Source organism: Pipistrellus kuhlii, unplaced genomic scaffold (assembly GCF_014108245.1).
Source record: "Pipistrellus kuhlii isolate mPipKuh1 unplaced genomic scaffold, mPipKuh1.p scaffold_m20_p_7, whole genome shotgun sequence".
NCBI classification, from domain to species: Eukaryota; Metazoa; Chordata; class Mammalia; order Chiroptera; family Vespertilionidae; genus Pipistrellus; species Pipistrellus kuhlii.
Window position 1 is genome coordinate 13,368,470 of NW_023425573.1, and position 18,217 is coordinate 13,386,686.

At 54.0% G+C, this 18,217-nt stretch overlaps 1 protein-coding gene across 1 annotated transcript in view; it reads left to right on the forward strand.

The window, feature by feature from the left end:
* Positions 1–18,217, forward strand: part of RFTN2 (raftlin family member 2) — a 42,616-nt gene that overhangs the window by 13,322 nt on the left and 11,077 nt on the right. Inside the window, exons 4-7 of the mRNA XM_045575446.1 lie at positions 3,316–3,589; positions 6,112–6,315; positions 13,338–13,459; positions 15,604–15,707. Of these exons, the coding sequence (XP_045431402.1) occupies positions 3,316–3,589; positions 6,112–6,315; positions 13,338–13,459; positions 15,604–15,707 (704 nt within the window). The remainder of the gene's footprint in view (positions 1–3,315; positions 3,590–6,111; positions 6,316–13,337; positions 13,460–15,603; positions 15,708–18,217) is intronic.

Sequence of the window (18,217 nt, forward strand, 5' to 3'; positions counted from 1 at the left end):
AAACATCGATCAGCTGCCTCCTGCACACCCCCCACTGGGGATGTGCCCAAAACCATGGTACATGCCCTTGACCAGAATGGAACCTGGGATCCTTCAGCCCGCAGGCTGATGCTCTATCCATGGAGCCAAACTGGTTAGGGCCTAACCAGTCATGTTTAATGTGAATGTAAAAGCTGAGAAGAACCGCCACTTTAGGATTCACCGAGGAGTTACGTGGAGAGTATGAACTCCAGTGTAGGGTGAGCTTTAAGAAAAATCCATAGATTGCACCTGGCATTGGGACAACTTAGCACGGTGTTCGTGAATATTAGTTTGGTAATAAAAATTATAAATCCTGTTTTATTTTGTGACTCAATAATTTCCTCTGTAGGAATCTATTCCAAGAGATTCATGGGGAAGGGGAAAAGTCATTTCCATACAAAAGTACGTTAACAAACAGCGAATAAGAGGCCAAATTCCCAATAACCGGCAAGCTGAGAAGGAGGCAGTGGCCCATCAATGCAATGGAATAGTTATGGTTACTGAGCGTGGAAACTATATTCACCGTCAGTCTATACCAGTGGTCGGCAAACTGCAGCTCCGTTGACAAATGAGTTTGCTGACCGCTGACCTAGACTCTCGATTCCAATAATTTACATGCTGCTGTTGTTCCTTGTGTTTAAGCCCCTATACAGTATAACCTACTTGAAACTTAAAAATGAAACACTATGTAGGTTGATTAAAATCAAGGAAAAAACTTACAAGTATCCTAAACTGATGGGGTTTTACTCAAGTTTTCTTTTGTGTTGCATTGGCATACTTGGAAGATTTTAGCTTTTATTTAAATGAATAGAAACTAAGACATTTCCTTTCAAGGAAGAAATGGTGAGACTCACTCACGTTCCCATGGCTGTTCCCGCTGAGGGTGACGGCGTGCACGGCCAGCTGTGGCCTGACCACAGCCCGTCACCGCCCGCTGACGTCCCTTCTGTGCAAGGTCATCGGCGTCAGTAAGGCTCTCCAGAGCGGGCTGGAGACTGGGCTTTTACAAACAATGTGCACTTACTGTGTACTGCTACCATTCTGGGAGCTTCTTTTTTCTGGGGACAAATCTACTCCAGAACGTTTCTTTCGAAAACAAAAATGTGACGGCTAATTTAGTCTTAATGGATCACCGTCAGAGCTCTTGTTTTTGCCTCTGACTTCCTGGAGACGGTTCAAGACCCGCTTACACAGGAAAGCACTGTTATTCCAGACATCAGGGGCGGGTTGTTCCAGAAGGAGAGGCGCTCCAGGAAGCACGCCTGGGACACGGAGCGCCGCCCGTGTGCGCACAGGAGCCAGGGGTGGACGCCAGGCGTGTGAATAGTTGGTTGTTGAACAGCTAGGTTTTAAGGCATTTGAACATTATATCAATGTCTGCTCCGTTTTTAAAGGTAGGTTCACAAGTGTTTTTGCCCAGGATTTTTAAATATATTTTATTGATTTTGTACAGAGAGGAAGGAGAGAGTTAGAGAGTTAGAAACATCGATGAGAGTCATCGATCAGCTGCCTCTTGCACACCCCCTACTGGGGATATGCCCGCAACCAAGGTACATGCCCTTGACCGGAATCGAACCCGGGACCTTTCAGTCCGCAGGCCGACGCTCTATCCACTGAGCCAAACCGGTCCCGGCTTGTCCAGGATTTTTAAATAAAAATAACATTGGAAAATATCAATCTTCCAACTTAAAAAAAAATGGGGGGAAAACAAAAACAATTAACAGAGTCTGTTTGTTACCAGACTTTTCCAGATGAAACTTTCTAATAATAATTAAAAAAAAAAAAAAAGGTTTCTTCGCTTTTTCACCCAAATCGACATGTAAGACTAGGGAAAGCACCGGCAGTGAGTGGCCATTCCCCTGGCACCTGGTGTAGGACAGCCTGGGATTTTATCTAGGCTTCGAGCACTGTTACCCGCCGGTGCTAACGTGCAGGACTAAGTCAGTGGTGTTGTGTCCTCATCGTCCTTTGTCCGAGCTCGCACACCCGCACATCCTGCTCCGCCGTCTTCTCTTCGGCGGAGCAACAGGACAGGCACCCCCTCTAGTGGGCACTGCCCTCTGGGCTCGCCCCCTCCTTCCTGCCATTTTGTTTCTCACTCTAGACGCTCAGAGTTGCAACCTTCATCATGACATCATGACTTCTCCTTCCCCTCCCAGGTAACATGTAAAACCATTCATGCAGCCCTAGCTGGTTTGGCTCATGGACTGAGTGTCGGCCTGCAGACTGAAGGGTCCCCAGTTGGATTCCAGTCAAAGGCGCATGCCCACAAGCCTCAGTAGGGGGCATGCAGGAGGCAGCCAATCAGTGATTCCCTCTCATCATTGATGTTTCTGTCTCTCTCTCCCTCTCCCTTCCTCTCTGAAATCAATAAATCCTATCCAATAAAAGGCAATATGCAAATTAACCGTCACTCCATCACAAACACGGCAGTGCCCACAGCCACAAGATGGCGACGCCCAGTCCTTTCAGCCCCACCAGAGTTCCCCAGGCCCTGAGGGGTGGCTGCTGAGAGCGGCCATTCTTTCCCCGACAGAGGAAGCTAATCGTGATATTGGCCCAGGCAGGCGGCCGTGGCATCAGGGTACAAGCAGACGGGGCGTGCGTGTGGGGTCTATGCATTATGTCCACACATCGGTCAAGGATCTGCCTGTTAGCATTCTTCTTTACCCACATCAAACAACGAACTGTCAAATGTTATTTTTTAACGACTGCATACCTTTTTGCTTTTTAGTTAATGTCTTTTGTATTCATTCAGATGTGTTTGGTAATGTTATTTTCGAGGATTTCTTGGAATGGCTTTTCATTTTGCCTCAACTAGAGAGCCCATTGGTTAAAAGGTCTGCAGAAATCATGCTATAGAATTCCTAGTTCTTCCCAAATAGTAACCTTTTAAAGAAAAACAGGACTCCTGCTTTCGTTCTTTCTAACTTGTCTGAACTGTTTGAGGAAGTCACAGTAATAGTGTCACAGGTTGCTGGTCACCAGCAGATTCCTTGTTCTAGTGCAGTGGTCGGCAAACTCATTAGTCAACAGCACAACGATTGACATTTCTCTTGAGAGCCAAATGTTTTAAAATTTTCTTCTAACGCCACTTCTTCAAAATAGACTCACCCAGGCCGCGGTATTTTGTGGAAGAGCCACAGTCAAGGGGCCAAAGAGCCACATGTGGCTTTCGCGCCGCAGTTTGCCGACCACGGTTCTAATGGATTTCCTCAACGCACCTAAAGGCTAATTGGCAATCAGTGGACATGAAATTCCTGTGTTGTTCCACCGTCTCTTTTGAAACCTCAGGTCAATGAAGCTTCCAAGCGAGGAAGGAGGTTTGTGGGGCTCCTCGCCCAGCACTCTGCGCCCCTCTGCAACGGGACGGCCCTCCACGGAGACGGGGAGCCCGCCCTGCCCGGGCGCCACTCCCCCGCGGAGAACGGGCGACGCTGGAGCGAAGGCCCCCTCGGCGGGCAGCCCTGGGAGAGCGGGGCGGAGGCGGAAGCCCACCCGGACGGCGGGCCATGCCAGCGGGAGCCCCCCGGCAGCCCCGGGGCCACCGCCCCAGCTACAGGAGAAGGTAACAGGCACAATGAGGAGGAACAGCCGCTGTGCGGTTAAACCTGGCAGAGTACGTGGTTGGTTTCTGTTGGTTTCTGTTGTTCTGTATCACCCACCTAAGGTTATTTTTTCCATTGATTTTGTTTTGTATTTATTTTTTTATTTTTTCAAATATATTTTATTGATTATTTACAGAGAGGAAGATAGAGGGACAGGGAGTTAGAAACATCGATGAGAGAGAAACATCGATCAGCCGCCTCTTGCACACCCCCTACTGGGGATGTGCCTGCAACCAAGCCAACATGCCCTTGACCGGAATGGAACCTGGGACCCTTCAGTCTGCAGGCTGACGCTCTATCCACTGAGCCAAACTGGTTTTGGCTGATTTTGTTTTTGAGAGAGAGAGAGGGAGGGAGAGAGAGAGAGAGAAACACTGATGTGAGAGAGACACCTCGATTAATTGCCTCTCACATGTGCCCCACCCAGGACCAGAGATCGAACTCACAACCCTGCAGTGCGAGGGCCAGTACTCCAACCACTGAGCCATACTGCCCTGTACTACAAAGTATATGTGTGTGTTTTTAATATATTTCACTGATTTTTTACAAGAGGAAGGGAAAGAGATAGTTAGAAACATAGATGAGAGAGAAACATCAACCAGCTGCCTCCTGCACACCCCCTACTGGGGATGTGCCCACAACCCAGGTACACACCCTTGACTGGAATCGAACCCGGGACCTTGAGTCCACAGGCCGACGCCTACCCACTGAGCCAAACGGGTTAGGGCTCAAAGTACTTTTTTTAGGCAAAGTAAGTTTCTAAAGTTATGGGGACTAGATAAACGAGTATAAACTCGTCTTATTCTTTTAAATTATTACAGTCAGAAGTAAAGTAGGACAATTTTCCAACAGCCATCTCTGGGTGGTCTGACAGCCACCCGCATAGGACACTTTGTGTTCAAAACTGCTTTCTAGATAGTCCCTCGCCAGCTCCCTGTGAAGCGAGCTGTGCCTGTGAGTGGAGAGAGTGATTCTCTAAGGAGGCTGCTCCGGCTGGTGTGTGTCCCTGCGAGAATGTCCGTTCAGGCCTCTCCCGTTGCGTGGACGGTGTTCGCCCTTGAAGTTCATTCCCTCCTTTGATCACCTTATAGAATATGAAAATGGCCTGACATGGTGAAACAATTACTGTAACAGCAGTGCCCGCATCCTAAAATATCTTTAAACGGTCCTTTTATTGCTCTCAGGCAACTGGCAAGTCTTTTGGAGGAACTGAGCGTAATTTACTCATGTGCTTGGACTGTTTGGCATTTTCTGAGACCTTGCCAGGCATGTTTTAAAAAGCACTAATAGAGCCCTGGCCAGTGTGGCTCCGCAGATAGAGCGACAGCCTGCAGACCAAAGGGTCCCGGGTTCGATTCCGATCAAGGACATGTACCTTGGTTGCAGGCTCCGACCTGGCTCGGGGCCCTGGTCTGTGTGTGCAGAAGACAACCAATCGATGTGTTTCTCTCTTGTCGATCTTTCTGTCTTTCCCTCTCTCTTCCACTCTCTCTAAAAGATCAATGAAAAAACATTAACCAAAAATAAATAAATGAATAAAAAGAAAAGGCACTAGGAAAGAAAATCAAAGACTGTGTATAACCTTAGAGTTAGGATATGCAGTGGTTGGCAAACTGCGGCTCGTGAGCTGCGGTTTACCGCTCTGTTGACTAATGAGTTTGCCGACCACTGTCTTAGAGAATCTGGTGAAATTCATGAGACTCAACCCAGAAAAATGCACACAACACACATGCCCAAGTACTTGTGTCTCTACCGCCAGTGGTTTAGACTTTCTAAAACACAATCACGGATGGGGGTCCGTCAGCCCCCCAAATTAAGAATTTGCCAACTTACAGTAAAGAATAAGACATGACCCAGCAATTCCATGTCTAGGTATGTGTTCTAGGGCGGCTCTCACACGGGTCCAAGGCGACATGGGTAATCATTGTAGTAACAAAAGTTTGGAAGCAGTGTACATGTCCATCAGTAGAGAACAGTAGACTGGAATACTATGTAAACTAAATGACTAAGATCTGTAAAGTATTAACTATATTTCAAAAGCATAATATTGAGCAAGAAAATCAATTTAAAGATTGCCATATATAGCATGATGCCATTTTTAGAAGTTTTTTTTTTCATATCATCTGTAGGTATATAAAACTATATTAAACGAATAAAAGCTTGCATACGAGAGATAAACACCAAGTTCATTATAGTAGCTATTTCTGGAGAATAGGATAAGAGAAGATTACATAGTATATGTAATCTCAACTATATCTGTTTCTCAACGCCTTAAAAAAAAAGTCTGAAGCAAACACGGCTTCACTTGAAACATGGTTAAGATTTGAAAAAAGTGAGTGATAGCTAATTTTGTTATTCTCAGTGCTTGTTCTGTGCTTAAAATAGCTCATGATTAATTAAAGAAGAAAAAAACCAACTTAAGAATCTTTTCAGTGAAATTATAGCTCTTCCTTCTGTCTTCCTTCCGAATGCCTTTCCTCAGATAACAAGTTGTATATCGTGTTCAACGTGTTTGATGACGATGCCCCCGGCTGGGCCTACCAGGAGGGCGCCCTGTCCATGAAAGTCGCGAGGAAAGGGCCCGTCATCAGCACGCTCGATGCCGATTGGCTGGAGCTAACGGCGTTCTATTATAAGCAAGGCTTGTCTCTGATCGACTCCTTTGTGTGCTGGGAGACACCGAAAGGTAAGTTCTCAGTGATGACACGTCCGTATCTTTAAAAGTTGTCCTGACGTAAGAGTGGGTGGAAATGTGTTTGCCTCTTGAATTCTGTGGCCGGAAGGACAGATGCTGTTCCTGAGGAAATAGATCCCAGCCCTCACTCCGCTCTGTAGCTTCCAGGTAACAGCTTACCCAGCCTGGTGGTAGAATTTAACGTGATGTTTGCTGTTGGGTTGTAACTGTCAGGACTAGACAGGCCCGTGTGTGATGGACGAGTAGGACTTTCCAAATGCAATGTACTCCAACAACCCAGTCGGGGCTTAATATGGCATTTGAGGACACTATCCAAATGATGACACTGCCTACCTGATTCTTTCTATACTTTGTCTTGAAAAGTAACTTTTGCTTCAGAAAATGATATTGATCTTAGGTTCATTTCTGCCTTCCCCCATCTTTCATCTGTGTCCAGCCTTCCTCTTTTAGTTATAAAGGAATCTGTAATCATCCATCTACATCACAAAAACAACAAAGAAACAAACAAAACTCCAAAAATGACCTTGTAGGGAAAGTGTTTTAAAAAGAGATTAGAGCTAAAAGAAAAGAAAAATAGATATGAAGGAAGCTGGAAACATGGAAGGATAGAAGCCATGAAAACCAGAACAGGGCCTGACCCCGGTGGTTCAGTGGTTGAGTGTCGACCCTGCACCAGGAGGTCACGGTTCAATTCCTGGTCAAGGCACATGCCCGGGTAGTGATCCCCAGCAGGGGGGTGTGCAGGAGGCAGCGATCAATGTTGATGTTTCTCTCTCATCAATGTTTCTCTCTCTCTCTCCCTCTTCCTTCCTCTCTCTCTAAAATCAATAAAAACATTTTTTTAAATGAAAAACAGAATAATTGGGGACCCTAACTCAATGAGGTTAGAGAAAAGAATGAAGAAGTAAATGAGATCTCCATATACCTTATTATCATTAAATCCGTGTAGTGACAACGTCACTAATACAACTAAAGATTTTGGATGAATATTTTGAATTAGCAAGAGTTGTATGTGCCAGTGGAGCCTTCTAACCAGCAACCAAGATGAAGGCCGAGCCCACGGCAGCACCGGAAATGTGGCCGCTGGCAGAGCGCTGGGCACAGCAGCTGCTCAAGGAAGAGGTTCTGGAATTTTTTGATTCTTGGAAACTTCTTCCAAGCGGATCCAATAGGAAGAGCTTGGGCTCTCAGATCAGACAGGCCAGGTGTAAATCCCATCTTCTCTCCTCGTTAGCTGAGCGATGCTCACTCCTCATAAGCTGTGAGTTCTGGAGAAGTTTGTTGAGCTCAGGAGCCCCGTTTCCTCAAAGGGGGATAAACATAGTCCTCCTTTAACCCATAGAAACAGACCAGCGGGAAGGCTCCCAGAAGGCAGTGGGGAGGGGGGATGGTCACTATCACTGGGATGAGTTTGCGGGGGACAGATGGTCACTAGAATGGGGGGACAGTCACACGGTAAGACATAAACATGTCCAGTTGCTATATTGCATACCCGAAGCCTCTGTAACCCGTATCAGACTGTATACCGACTGTACTCAGATCAGTTCATTCGCTGTGAGAATCCCATAGGCTACAGCATGTGCCCAGAGGAACACACCCCCCCTCACACACACACACACACACACACAGCGTCCGCCTGCCCTCAGAGTTCAGGTCTGAGGCTCATTTTCTTCCCGGCACTGGTTCTGTGCAGACACAGTGCTCTTGGCGTGGACCTCCTGTTTGGGGGGCGGTCATGCTTCATATTTCTCTCCCACCCTCCCTCCCCCTCCCTCTACCTTCTTCCCTCCAAAGAGTCTGAGTTGGAGCCATTTCAGATTGTGGGTTGCTGCAGGCAAAACGAAAAAGACTCCTTTCACTCCTCTCCAGGCCTTGCCCATGAAATAAAATTAGCCACAGCAGTTGCCAGCTCAGCTCGAGGCTGGGAGGGCTTTTGTTCTGAGAGCTCCGGGCTATTTAGAGATCCTGGATCCTGGGGGTGGGGTGGGGAGGGGGTGGGAAGGGGGGGACTCTCCTTGGCAGCTGGATGTCTCAGAACATTTTTTTCCACCACAGCCCCCCCCCCGCCCAGCCCCTGGGTGTGTCAGCCTGGCTGGGAGCAGCAGGGGGTGGTGACCCAGGGCCAGGGCCTGTGTGGCTCTGGAGGAGGGAGCAGGGCTGGCTGGTGGCTTTGTTGGGGGGATAGGGAAGCCCTAGGACAGGCCACTTTTCCTCCGTCCCCTCCTCCCTCTCCCAGGACACTGCCAGGAGTCAGCCCGCCACCGGAAGGAGGTCCTCAGCCGGCCCCGCACACTCCCGTGGGCGCCCGGGGGTGACACCCCGACTGACCCAGGAGTGCCAGCCCCTGCGCCAGCACAGACGCTCGGTCCTCGGGAGCAGTGGGCGGCAAACTGCGGCTCTGCTGACTAATGAGTGTGCCGACCTCTGGGATAGGGGCTTAATCACAAGGAACAACAGCAGCCTGAAATTGTTAGAATCGAGAGTCTCGGTCAGTGGTCGGCAAACTCATTAGTCAGCAGAGCCCAGTTTGCCGACCACTGCTCTGAGCATAGCGGCTCCGCAGGCAGCCTCTGTGGGATGAGACGGCAGCTTTGGCAGCTTTGCCCGCTGCTCAGACACACACATGCACACGCACTCACACATACTCATACACATTCACAAACTCACATTCACACACCCATACACATTCACACACACTCATGCTCACTCACACAGTCACACACACACACACTCACTCTCACACACTCACACATTCACCCACACACACACACAAACACTCACACACCCATACACATTCACACACACTCATGCTCACTCACATAGTCACACACTCTCTCACACACTCACACATTCACACACTCACATTCACACACACACTCACACATTCACACACTCACATTCACACACACACTCACACATACTCACACACATTCACACACACACACGCTCATGCTCACTCACACACACAGTCACACACAGTCACACACACTCACACTCACTTCACCAGGCCATGGCCTCAGAGCACAGCCTGCTCCCGGCGGAAGCCCCGCCCGCACGGCACCATGTCACCGCCCGTCGGTGGATCGTTGGCCTCGTGGTAGCAGTGCCATCATCGCCTGTGGACATGCTCGAGTGGAACGGGGGGATGTGTCAGGACGAGGAGGGGGGTAAAGACCTGCCACGTGCACTTACTCACGTCACATGTATGTGTGTGCCGGCCCCGCACTTACTTTCCTAACGGGGCGAGTGCGGCGATGCGGCCGCAGGGGTGGGGTGAGCGTGACGGCAGCGCGGCTGAGGCTGCAGGAGTCTGTGCCCACCGCGGACACGGAGGGGGGCCGGGGGCCCGACGTGGACGGCTGGGGGGAGAGGAGCCGGGAGGCCCGTGGAGGAGAGAAGGGCGCCCACGGGTGGGAGAGGAGCACGGCCCCTCCACGCAGTCTCACCACAGCCAATGCCCGAGGGCGGACGGCGCCCTCCTGTGTGCCCGCCTGTTCTCAGCGGTTCCCACTCACTAGCTCGGGTCACTCCCACGGCGGCCCTGAGCTAGGTCTGCTTGCTCCCCTTTACCGGTGAGGAAACTGAGGCTCAGTGCTACACGGGTGCCCCTCACACGGCTGGAAGGGGGCACCAGAGTGGAGCGGATGCTCTTAGGCAGTTTGCCATCCGGTCGGGACTTTTATTCCAATTATTCCTTAGCCAGGTGAAGGGGGGTCTGGCCTGAAAGGGCCTCTCTGGCCTCGTCCTGCGAAGTGGGTCACAGAGGGGGGCGGGAGGGGGCAGCCGCTGCCATGACCAGGGAGCTGGCGGTGGGGGAGGGCAGAGACCGGCTGGCATTCCCTCTGGAGACAGAGCTTCTGAGGAAACACATCTCCCGTCCAGGCCCCCTCCCTCAGTTAATGCCGATGGTGCCACGTGGGCCCTTTGGAGACTGACGTGGCACCTTCCCGTCCAGCTGGAGGTCACACTGACCTCCAACCGGAGTGAACTTGGCAGATCACCTGTCCAGACACGTAACTTCCCTGGGCACCCTTCAAGCGTGTGCTCTCCAGCCAGGGCCTGGGGGTGTGGCCTGTGCCAGGGCCCAGGGGGTGTGGCCTGTGCCAGGGCCGGGGTGTGTGGCCTGTGCCAGGGCCCAGGGGGTGTGGCCTGTGCCAGGACCGGGGGGTGTGGCCTGTGCCAGGGCCGGGGGGTGTGGCCTGTGCCAGGGCCCAGGGGGTGTGGCCTGTGCCAGGGCCCAGGGGGTGTGGCCTGTGCCAGGGCCCTGGGGGGTGTGGCCTGTGCCAGTGCCCAGGGGGTGTGGCCTGTGCCAGGGCCCAGGGGGTGTGGCCTGTGCCAGGACCGGGGGGTGTGGCCTGTGCCAGGGCCCAGGGGGTGTGGCCTGTGCCAGGGACCAGGGGGTGTGGCCTGTGCCAGTGCCCAGGGGGTGTGGCCTGTGCCAGGGCCCAGGGGGTGTGGCCTGTGCCAGGGCCGGGGGGTGTGGCCTGTGCCAGGGCCTCTGGGGAGTGTGGCCTGTGCCAGGGCCCGGGGGGGGTGGCCTGTGCCAGGGCCGGGGGGTGTGGCCTGTGCCAGGGCCGGGGAGTGTGGCCTGTGCCAGGGACCAGGGGGTGTGGCCTGTGCCAGGGCCGGGGAGTGTGGCCTGTGCCAGGGCCGGGGAGTGTGGCCTGTGCCAGGGCCCAGGGGGTGTGGCCTGTGCCAGGGCCCAGGGGGTGTGGCCTGTGCCAGGGCCCAGGGGGTGTGGCCTGTGCCAGGGCCCAGGGGGTGTGGCCTGTGCCAGGGCCGGGGGGTGTGGCCTGTGCCAGGGCCGGGGGGTGTGGCCTGTGCCAGGGCCCAGGGGGTGTGGCCTGTGCCAGGGCCCGGGGGGGGGCGGGGGGGGGCCCTGTGCCAGGCGCACAGAGCTCACAGACGAACCTCTCCGAGGGTGACGCTCACTCAGGAGGGCAGAGGGCCCGTTTCCTTACATCACGGGGACGCACTGGAGAGGGCGCCAGGTTTGCACGCACCAGAGCTGCGCCTGCAGACCATCCTTCATCGATACACTTCCCTTTCCCGCGGGGGCATTGGCTTTTAAAAGGTTTTCTGTGGGTTTTTGAGAAGTGGTGGGTCGGTGCTGGGTACCTTTTCCACCTTAGGCCCCAGAGGAAAGGGGAATGTGGAGGGCACACGGCCCAAACGGGGACAGCTGCTCGGCGGAGGCACACCTGTTCGCCATCCCCTCTCTCCAACTGCACATCCTGGGGGCCCTGGCATCAGAACAGGAAAGCAGAGGCAGAGCCACAAAAACCCACGGCCCTCACGTCACAGAGTCCCCAAGGAGACCGGTTACCATAACTACAGTTATCGAAGTATATCATTGTTTTTAAAATTCACAAGCCCATTCTAACTAAAGGACTTAGGACATAGCCATTTTTTATGGTGGTTAGCGATGCCCTGAACTTACAATCAGAAAGAGACTTAGCCGGTTTGGCTCAGTGGATAGAGCGTTGGCCTGGGGACTGAACAGTCCCAGGTTCGATTCTGGTCAAGGGCACATGCCTGGGTTGTGGGATCCATCTCCAGTAGGGGGTGTGCAAGAGGCAGCCAATCAGGGATTCTCTCTCATCATTGATGTTTCTAGCTCTCTTTCCTCCCTTCCTCTCTGAAATCAATTAAAATATATATATATATATATATATATATATATATATATTTATTTATTTATTATTTATTTATTTATTTTTTATTTTTTTTAAGAAAGAAAGAGACTTGATTCTTCTGGTCTCTTTGGTGTGACAATGGTCAGGTACATTTAAAAGGAAATAGGGTGTCTGCTGTCCTCAGAAAATCATTTCCAACGAGTACATTACTCTGTCCTGGACGCCACTGAGAACAGCATAAACGCTACGTAATGGTCTGTCTGTCTGTCTTAACTGTCGGTGATGATGACAGCACAATGATTTCCGCTTGAGGTGGATAAGCCTGTCCATAAACACTAAGACCACAAATTCCATGGAAAGCACCCTGGCCGAGCTCGTATTTAAGCTTAGCAGAGCCCTGAAATCTTCGCAGGCCCGTGCTCCTGGAACAACCGGCAGCCGGGCCAACATGGATGTGCCATCCGCCCTGTGAAAGCCAGAGTGTTCAACCCACATGTGACCGTGGGAAAACTGGAGACAAAGGAACACCATAACGGCAGCTCAGCGTGGCCAGATGGTCACTGGGAGCCGTTCAAGAGAAGGTCCGAGAGGCCCCCCCCGGAAACTCCCTGCCCGCAGGCGACCTCTCCACAATGCCTTCTGTTCGGGATCTTCCTGTCGCCATTCTTTTCTTTTTAAGCGTCACTGAAGTGAAGCATTGTTCCTCGTTTGTATTTTTGAGGAAATCTTGCCTCATATTCCTGTTCCCCTCCCACCCGTACATGTCAGGGGTTAACAGTGTTGATGCTGTTTCTCTCAGGAGTAGAACTGACGTGCAGACGGCACACAGACCAGAGACCGCCAGGTGGGGTGCCGTGTCTTCCCAGGCGCTCCTTGGGCTCAGGAAACCGCCTCTCCGCGCAGGGTGTCCATCTTGTTTTGGTTATTGCCCTTTTCGTGTTTACAGCTGGGTTTTAACTCGCTGACGTGTAACCCTGTCTTGACCTTGGCAACAAAGATTTAACCTTCAGAGAGGAGGAGGGTGTTGCAAGGGATCTGTTTGTCTTTCTGCTTCCTACGAGGATTTTTTTTTTTTTAAGGGTTGAGACGCTCTTAAGAAACACGTCAGCTCTAACCGGTTTGGCTCGGTGGATAGAGCGTCAGCCTGCGGACTCAAGGGCCCCAGGTTCGATTCTGGTCAAGAGCATGTCCCTCGGTTGCGGGCACATCCCCAGTAGAGTGTGCAGGAGGCAGCTGATCGATGTTTCTCTCTCCTGGATGTTTCTAACTCTCTGTCCCTCTCCCTTCCTCTCTGTAAAAAAAAAAAAATCAATAAAATATATATTTTAAAAACACTTTGTATTTGCAACTCTTCTAACTGCACCCTCCTCCCCGCAGGGGACCACGTGCCGAAAGCGCTGGACGGGTTCTTCGTGTTCGAGGAGGAGGGCTCCGGGCTGCCGGGGGCCGGCCGCGCCGGGAAGGACGCCATTGTGGTGGAGCAGTGGACCGTCATCGAGGTAAAGGGCCGTGGCTGACCGTCCGGCTTTATTTAGTTTTCTATTTTTTAATATATATATTTTATTGATATTTTTTTTTGTTTTTTTTGTTTTTTTACAGAGAGGAAGAGAGAGGCATAGAGAGTTAGAAACATCAATGGGAGAGAATCATCAATCAGCTGCCTCCTGCACGCCCCCTGCTGGGGATGTGCCCGCAACCAAGGTACATGCCCCCGACCGGAATCGAACCTGGGACCTTTCAGTCCGCAGACCAGCGCTCCATCCACTGAGCCAAACCGGTTTCGGCCTATGATTTGTTGACTATATTTTTATCGATCTCAGAGAGGAAGGGAGAGGGAGAAACATCAGTGACGCACACCCCACACTGGGAATCGAGCCCACGCCCTGGGCATGTGCCCTGCCTGGGAATCGAACCGTGACCTCCTGGGTCCTAGGTGGACGCTCCACCTCGAAGCCAGGCCGGCCGGGCCAGCTTTCTGTTACGTTAACGGCTTCACCGTCACGCGGTGAGCCCCTCCCGCTGTCGGTGCAGCCTCCGACGCAGGAGCGAACCGCTCTCCCAGGGGAGCAGTGCTGCGCCCGCGCCCGCCTTGTGATAAGACAGCAAAACCACGACCCGAGCAAGAATGGCAGTGTGGCCCCACAGGCCGGCCTGGACCCAAACAGCGTCCCCTGAGGCTCCACACAATGCCCGCACCTGGTCTGACGGGAACAGATGCCCATGAGAGCTGGCGTTTGTCTCCAGCAACCAACGGGCCACTGTCAAAGCAAAGGTGCCCGAAGGGTGCTCCCCGTCAGCAGCCGAACCTCCATCGCCGCCCTCCGAACCGGAGAGGGACAGGCTGCCACAGGAGGAGAGGCCACCCGAGGGGGACAGGCCGCCGAGGGGGACAGGCCGCCGAGGGGGACAGGCCGCCGAGGGGGACAGGCCGCCGAGGGGACAGGCCGCCGAGGGGACAGGCCACCCGAGGGGACAGGCCGCCGAGGGGACAGGCCGCCGAGGGGGACAGGCCGCCGAGGGGACAGGCCGCCGAGGGGGACAGGCCGCCGAGGGGGACAGGCCGCCGAGGGGGACAGGCCGCCAAGGGGACAGGCTGCCGAGGGGACAGGCCGCCGAGGGGACAGGCCACCCGAGGGGACAGGCCGCCGAGGGGACAGGCCGCCGAGGGGACAGGCCGCCAAGGGGGACAGGCCGCCGAGGGGGACAGGCCACCCGAGGGGACAGGCCGCCGAGGGGACAGGCCGCCGAGGGGGACAGGCCGCCAAGGGGACAGGCCGCCGAGGGGGACAGGCCGCCGAGGGGGACACATTGTGTGCGGCCTCGGCCCTCGGCCCTCGCTGGCAGGCTCTTTCGTGGACGAGCCAGCCTTTCTGGCCTCTCCGAGGGCGGAGACAGAGTCCCTGTTTCCAGGAAGCCAGAAATCACTGTGAGAGGAGGGGCAGGATTGGGGGGCAGAGCTAAAGCGCCCAGTAAAATTCATTCCAGTTTTAAGCTCAAAATAAATGAAAGCCAGTTGCAAGCCCCTCTCACCGTTCACTCCGGCTCATCTCTCCGCTCCGGTCCTGGGCCCAGGCACGTGTTTCTGAGCGCGAGGCCTGCCCGTTACCGGAATGCAAACCACCTGGGAGCTCAGTGCAAACGCAGGTTCCGCCCTGACTGGTTTGGCTCAGTGGCTAGAGCATCGGCCTGCGGACTGAAGGGTCCCAGGTTCGATTCCGGTCAAGGGCACGTACCTTGGTTGCGGGCACATCCCCAGTGGGGGGTGTGCAGGAGGCAGCTGATCGATGTTTCTCTCTCATCGATGTTTCTAACTCTCTATCCTTCTCCCTTCCTCTCTGTAAAAAATCAATAAAATATTTTAAAAGAAAGAAAGAAAGGTGCCCACTCTCACCCCCATTAGTGTTTGAGGCCAGACCAGGCCCCGGGGATGGGCCCAGGAAAGCCCAGGTTCTGGGGAGCAGCCGGAGACCCTGTCAGCCCCCACCCCCACCCCAGTGTCTCCACTGGGCCAGGGTTCGAGGCAGCGGGAAGCCGGCACCAGCGAAAGTGAGCTTGCTGGAGGGGGCGCCCCTCAGAACCCCACGCCCGTGCCTGGCTCTCCGGGTGCTGCCAGCCTGGGCCTGAGCTCTCTCTCCCCCCGCAGGGCTGCGAGATCAAGACGGACTACGCACCCCTGCTGCACACGCTGGCCGAGTTCGGGTGGCTCCTGACCAGCGTGCTGCCCACTCCGATCCTGAGACAGGACAGGTAACGCCGTCTCCTCCCGCACCCCCTTCTCCTCTAAGTCAGAGCTCCGTGGCGCTAACTCTGCTGAAGCAACAACCCTCTGTAATGCCCCAAGGCAGCCCTGGCTTCTCACCTCCTCTCAGGGCCTCGCCAGGTGTGTGCCAGCAGCTCCGCCTCCTCCCCAGGGCTGGCGAGGACAGGCGAGGGCAGGCCGGCCTGGCACCTGACGGGAAGGCCACACTGCCCTTTTCCTGCTCAGGGTGCCGGTGGGTCCTTGCCCAGAGTGAGCGCTGAGTGGATATACGCCTGCAGACAGAGAAGCACAGGCCACACGGTGGGGCCCCTGGGCCTGCCCCTCTGCTCTGCCCGTATAACGCTGCCCTCACCCAGCACCCAGCTGGGGCCAGGCCTGGGGGAGGCGGCGTCCTGCCTCCACCCATGCCGCAGTGGGATGGGCTCGCTCCCCCCTGGGCACGGGCTTGTTCGCTGTTCCCACGGAAACAAGTACCTCCTTAGAAAGTGAGAACCACCTGCCATCCCTTCACCGATACCAACTGGTCCTTTTCTCCTTTTCCTGCTTTTCCCCATCTCCTTTCTGGGAAGGAAGAAAATGAATTGTAGTCTTTTTTTTTTGAGAGAGAGAGAGAGAGAGAGAGAGAGAGAGAGAGAGAGAGAGAGAGAGGGAGAGAGAGAGGGAGGAGGGAGGGAGAGAGAGAGAGAGAGAGAGGGACCTGTTGTGTCTTCTGTGTAAAGCGCTTTCCTGTCCTGGGCTCAGAGGCGTGCCCTCTGCCCTATTTGGCACCTGGGACGTGACTGAGGGCGGCTGGCCTGCGAGGCCAGTGGCTCCCAGCAGGGGCAGCACTGCACCTGGGCTGGGCTGGCTGGGCTGGCCTGTGTGGCTGAGGGAGGCAGCTCCCTCCCCTCCCAGTCTCACCCCGCCTCCGGCGTCTCTGGTGTTCCCAGTTTAGCAGCTTCCCCGGGTCCCAGGTCCCCCCCACTTGAGAGGCTTTTGATTGACATGGCTTTATAACACAGCCACCCCTGCGCAGGTGAGGGGAGGGATAGAGGCGGATACAGCCTGAACCGGCTCAGGCTTTGAAAGGGGGATTAGGAGGAATCAGAGCAATCCCCTGCTTTTCTTCTCGGGGCTCTGTGGGTGACGGCTCCCACGTTACTCCCCATCTTTTCACAAAGCTGGGACGGCCCTGTCAGATCACAGTACGGGCGGTAATCTCAGGATTCTGCCTTCAAACCAAGCACCCTGAGTCACCGGGAGCACTCCCAGTGCACAGACAGGAGCTGGTGAGGCTTGCACCCCTCACGTGGCCAGGCCCGGGCGACTTAGACTGGTCAGAGAGGGACCAGGCCCGAGGAGGCACTCCTGTGTGGCATCTGGTGAACCGAGTAAACTGACAACGGGGAGACAGACTCGGGGGGACAGGGAGCACACTGCCCGCTGTCAGAGGGGAGCGGAGGGGGCTGGGAGAGAAGAGTGAAGGATTAAGCAGAGGAAAAAAAGACTCACGGACACAGACAGAGGTGTGGTGAATGCCAGGGGGAGGGGGCGGGGAGATATCATGGTGACGGAAGGGGGCCGGACTTGGGTGGTGACCACACAGTACAGCGTACAGATGATGAGCTGTGGAATTGTGCACCTGAAACCTGTGTCATCTCATTAACCAATGCCGCCCCGGTACGTTCCACACACAAATGAAAAGCGAAGTGAGTGAAAAGGTGTGCACCTGCCTGCAGAGTCTGCCCTGGAGGGGCGTGCAGCGGGGTGAGACGTGACCCTGGGCCTGCGCTCGGGCTGGGCCGGGTCAGGCTTCTGTACTGTGGGGTATGGCACCGTCACCAGCCAAGGGCAGGGGGTACTTCCATCTGTACGTTCCACAGTCGTATTAAAATAAGGGAGCGTAGAGCGCAGGGGGGTTGCAGAGCAGGGTGAAAACAGGTAAAGGAATTCAATAACAAAAATACGAGACGGATAACAGTCTGGCGATCGAGGTGCATGGGGTGAGGGAGGCAGGAGTAGTCAAGGAGGGGGAATAGATGGGAAGGAAAGAAACTTGATTTTGGGTGCCGAGTGCACGATGCAGTGTGCAGATGGTGTTTCATTGAATCTGTGTGGTTTTATTAGCCAAAGTCACCCCAATAAATTCAATTTTAAAAAGTTAGTTTATAAAAAGTAAACAAACAAGAGAGCGTGTAGACTGCCAAAGTCAGATGGAACCCTCGGTGGTACCGCGGTTAAAAGGCAGCACCCCCAGAGGGCAGGGCCCAGTGAGGACTCTGCCGATGACCGGTGACCCCGATAGGAGGCGGCAGGAAAACGTATTTAAGCGTAACCGCCCTCATGCAACAAGGGACGCCCCCCCAGGGCCAACTGCTCCCCCGAGTGCCTGGAGCATTTCGCAACCTCATCCTGCTGTGCTCCTTTGTGTGTAAGCGGCTGCAGGGCAGACAACATAGGATGAAGGTAAAGGCTCACTGGGATCTGATCGGGGAGATTATTGCTGAAACCTGTTTGT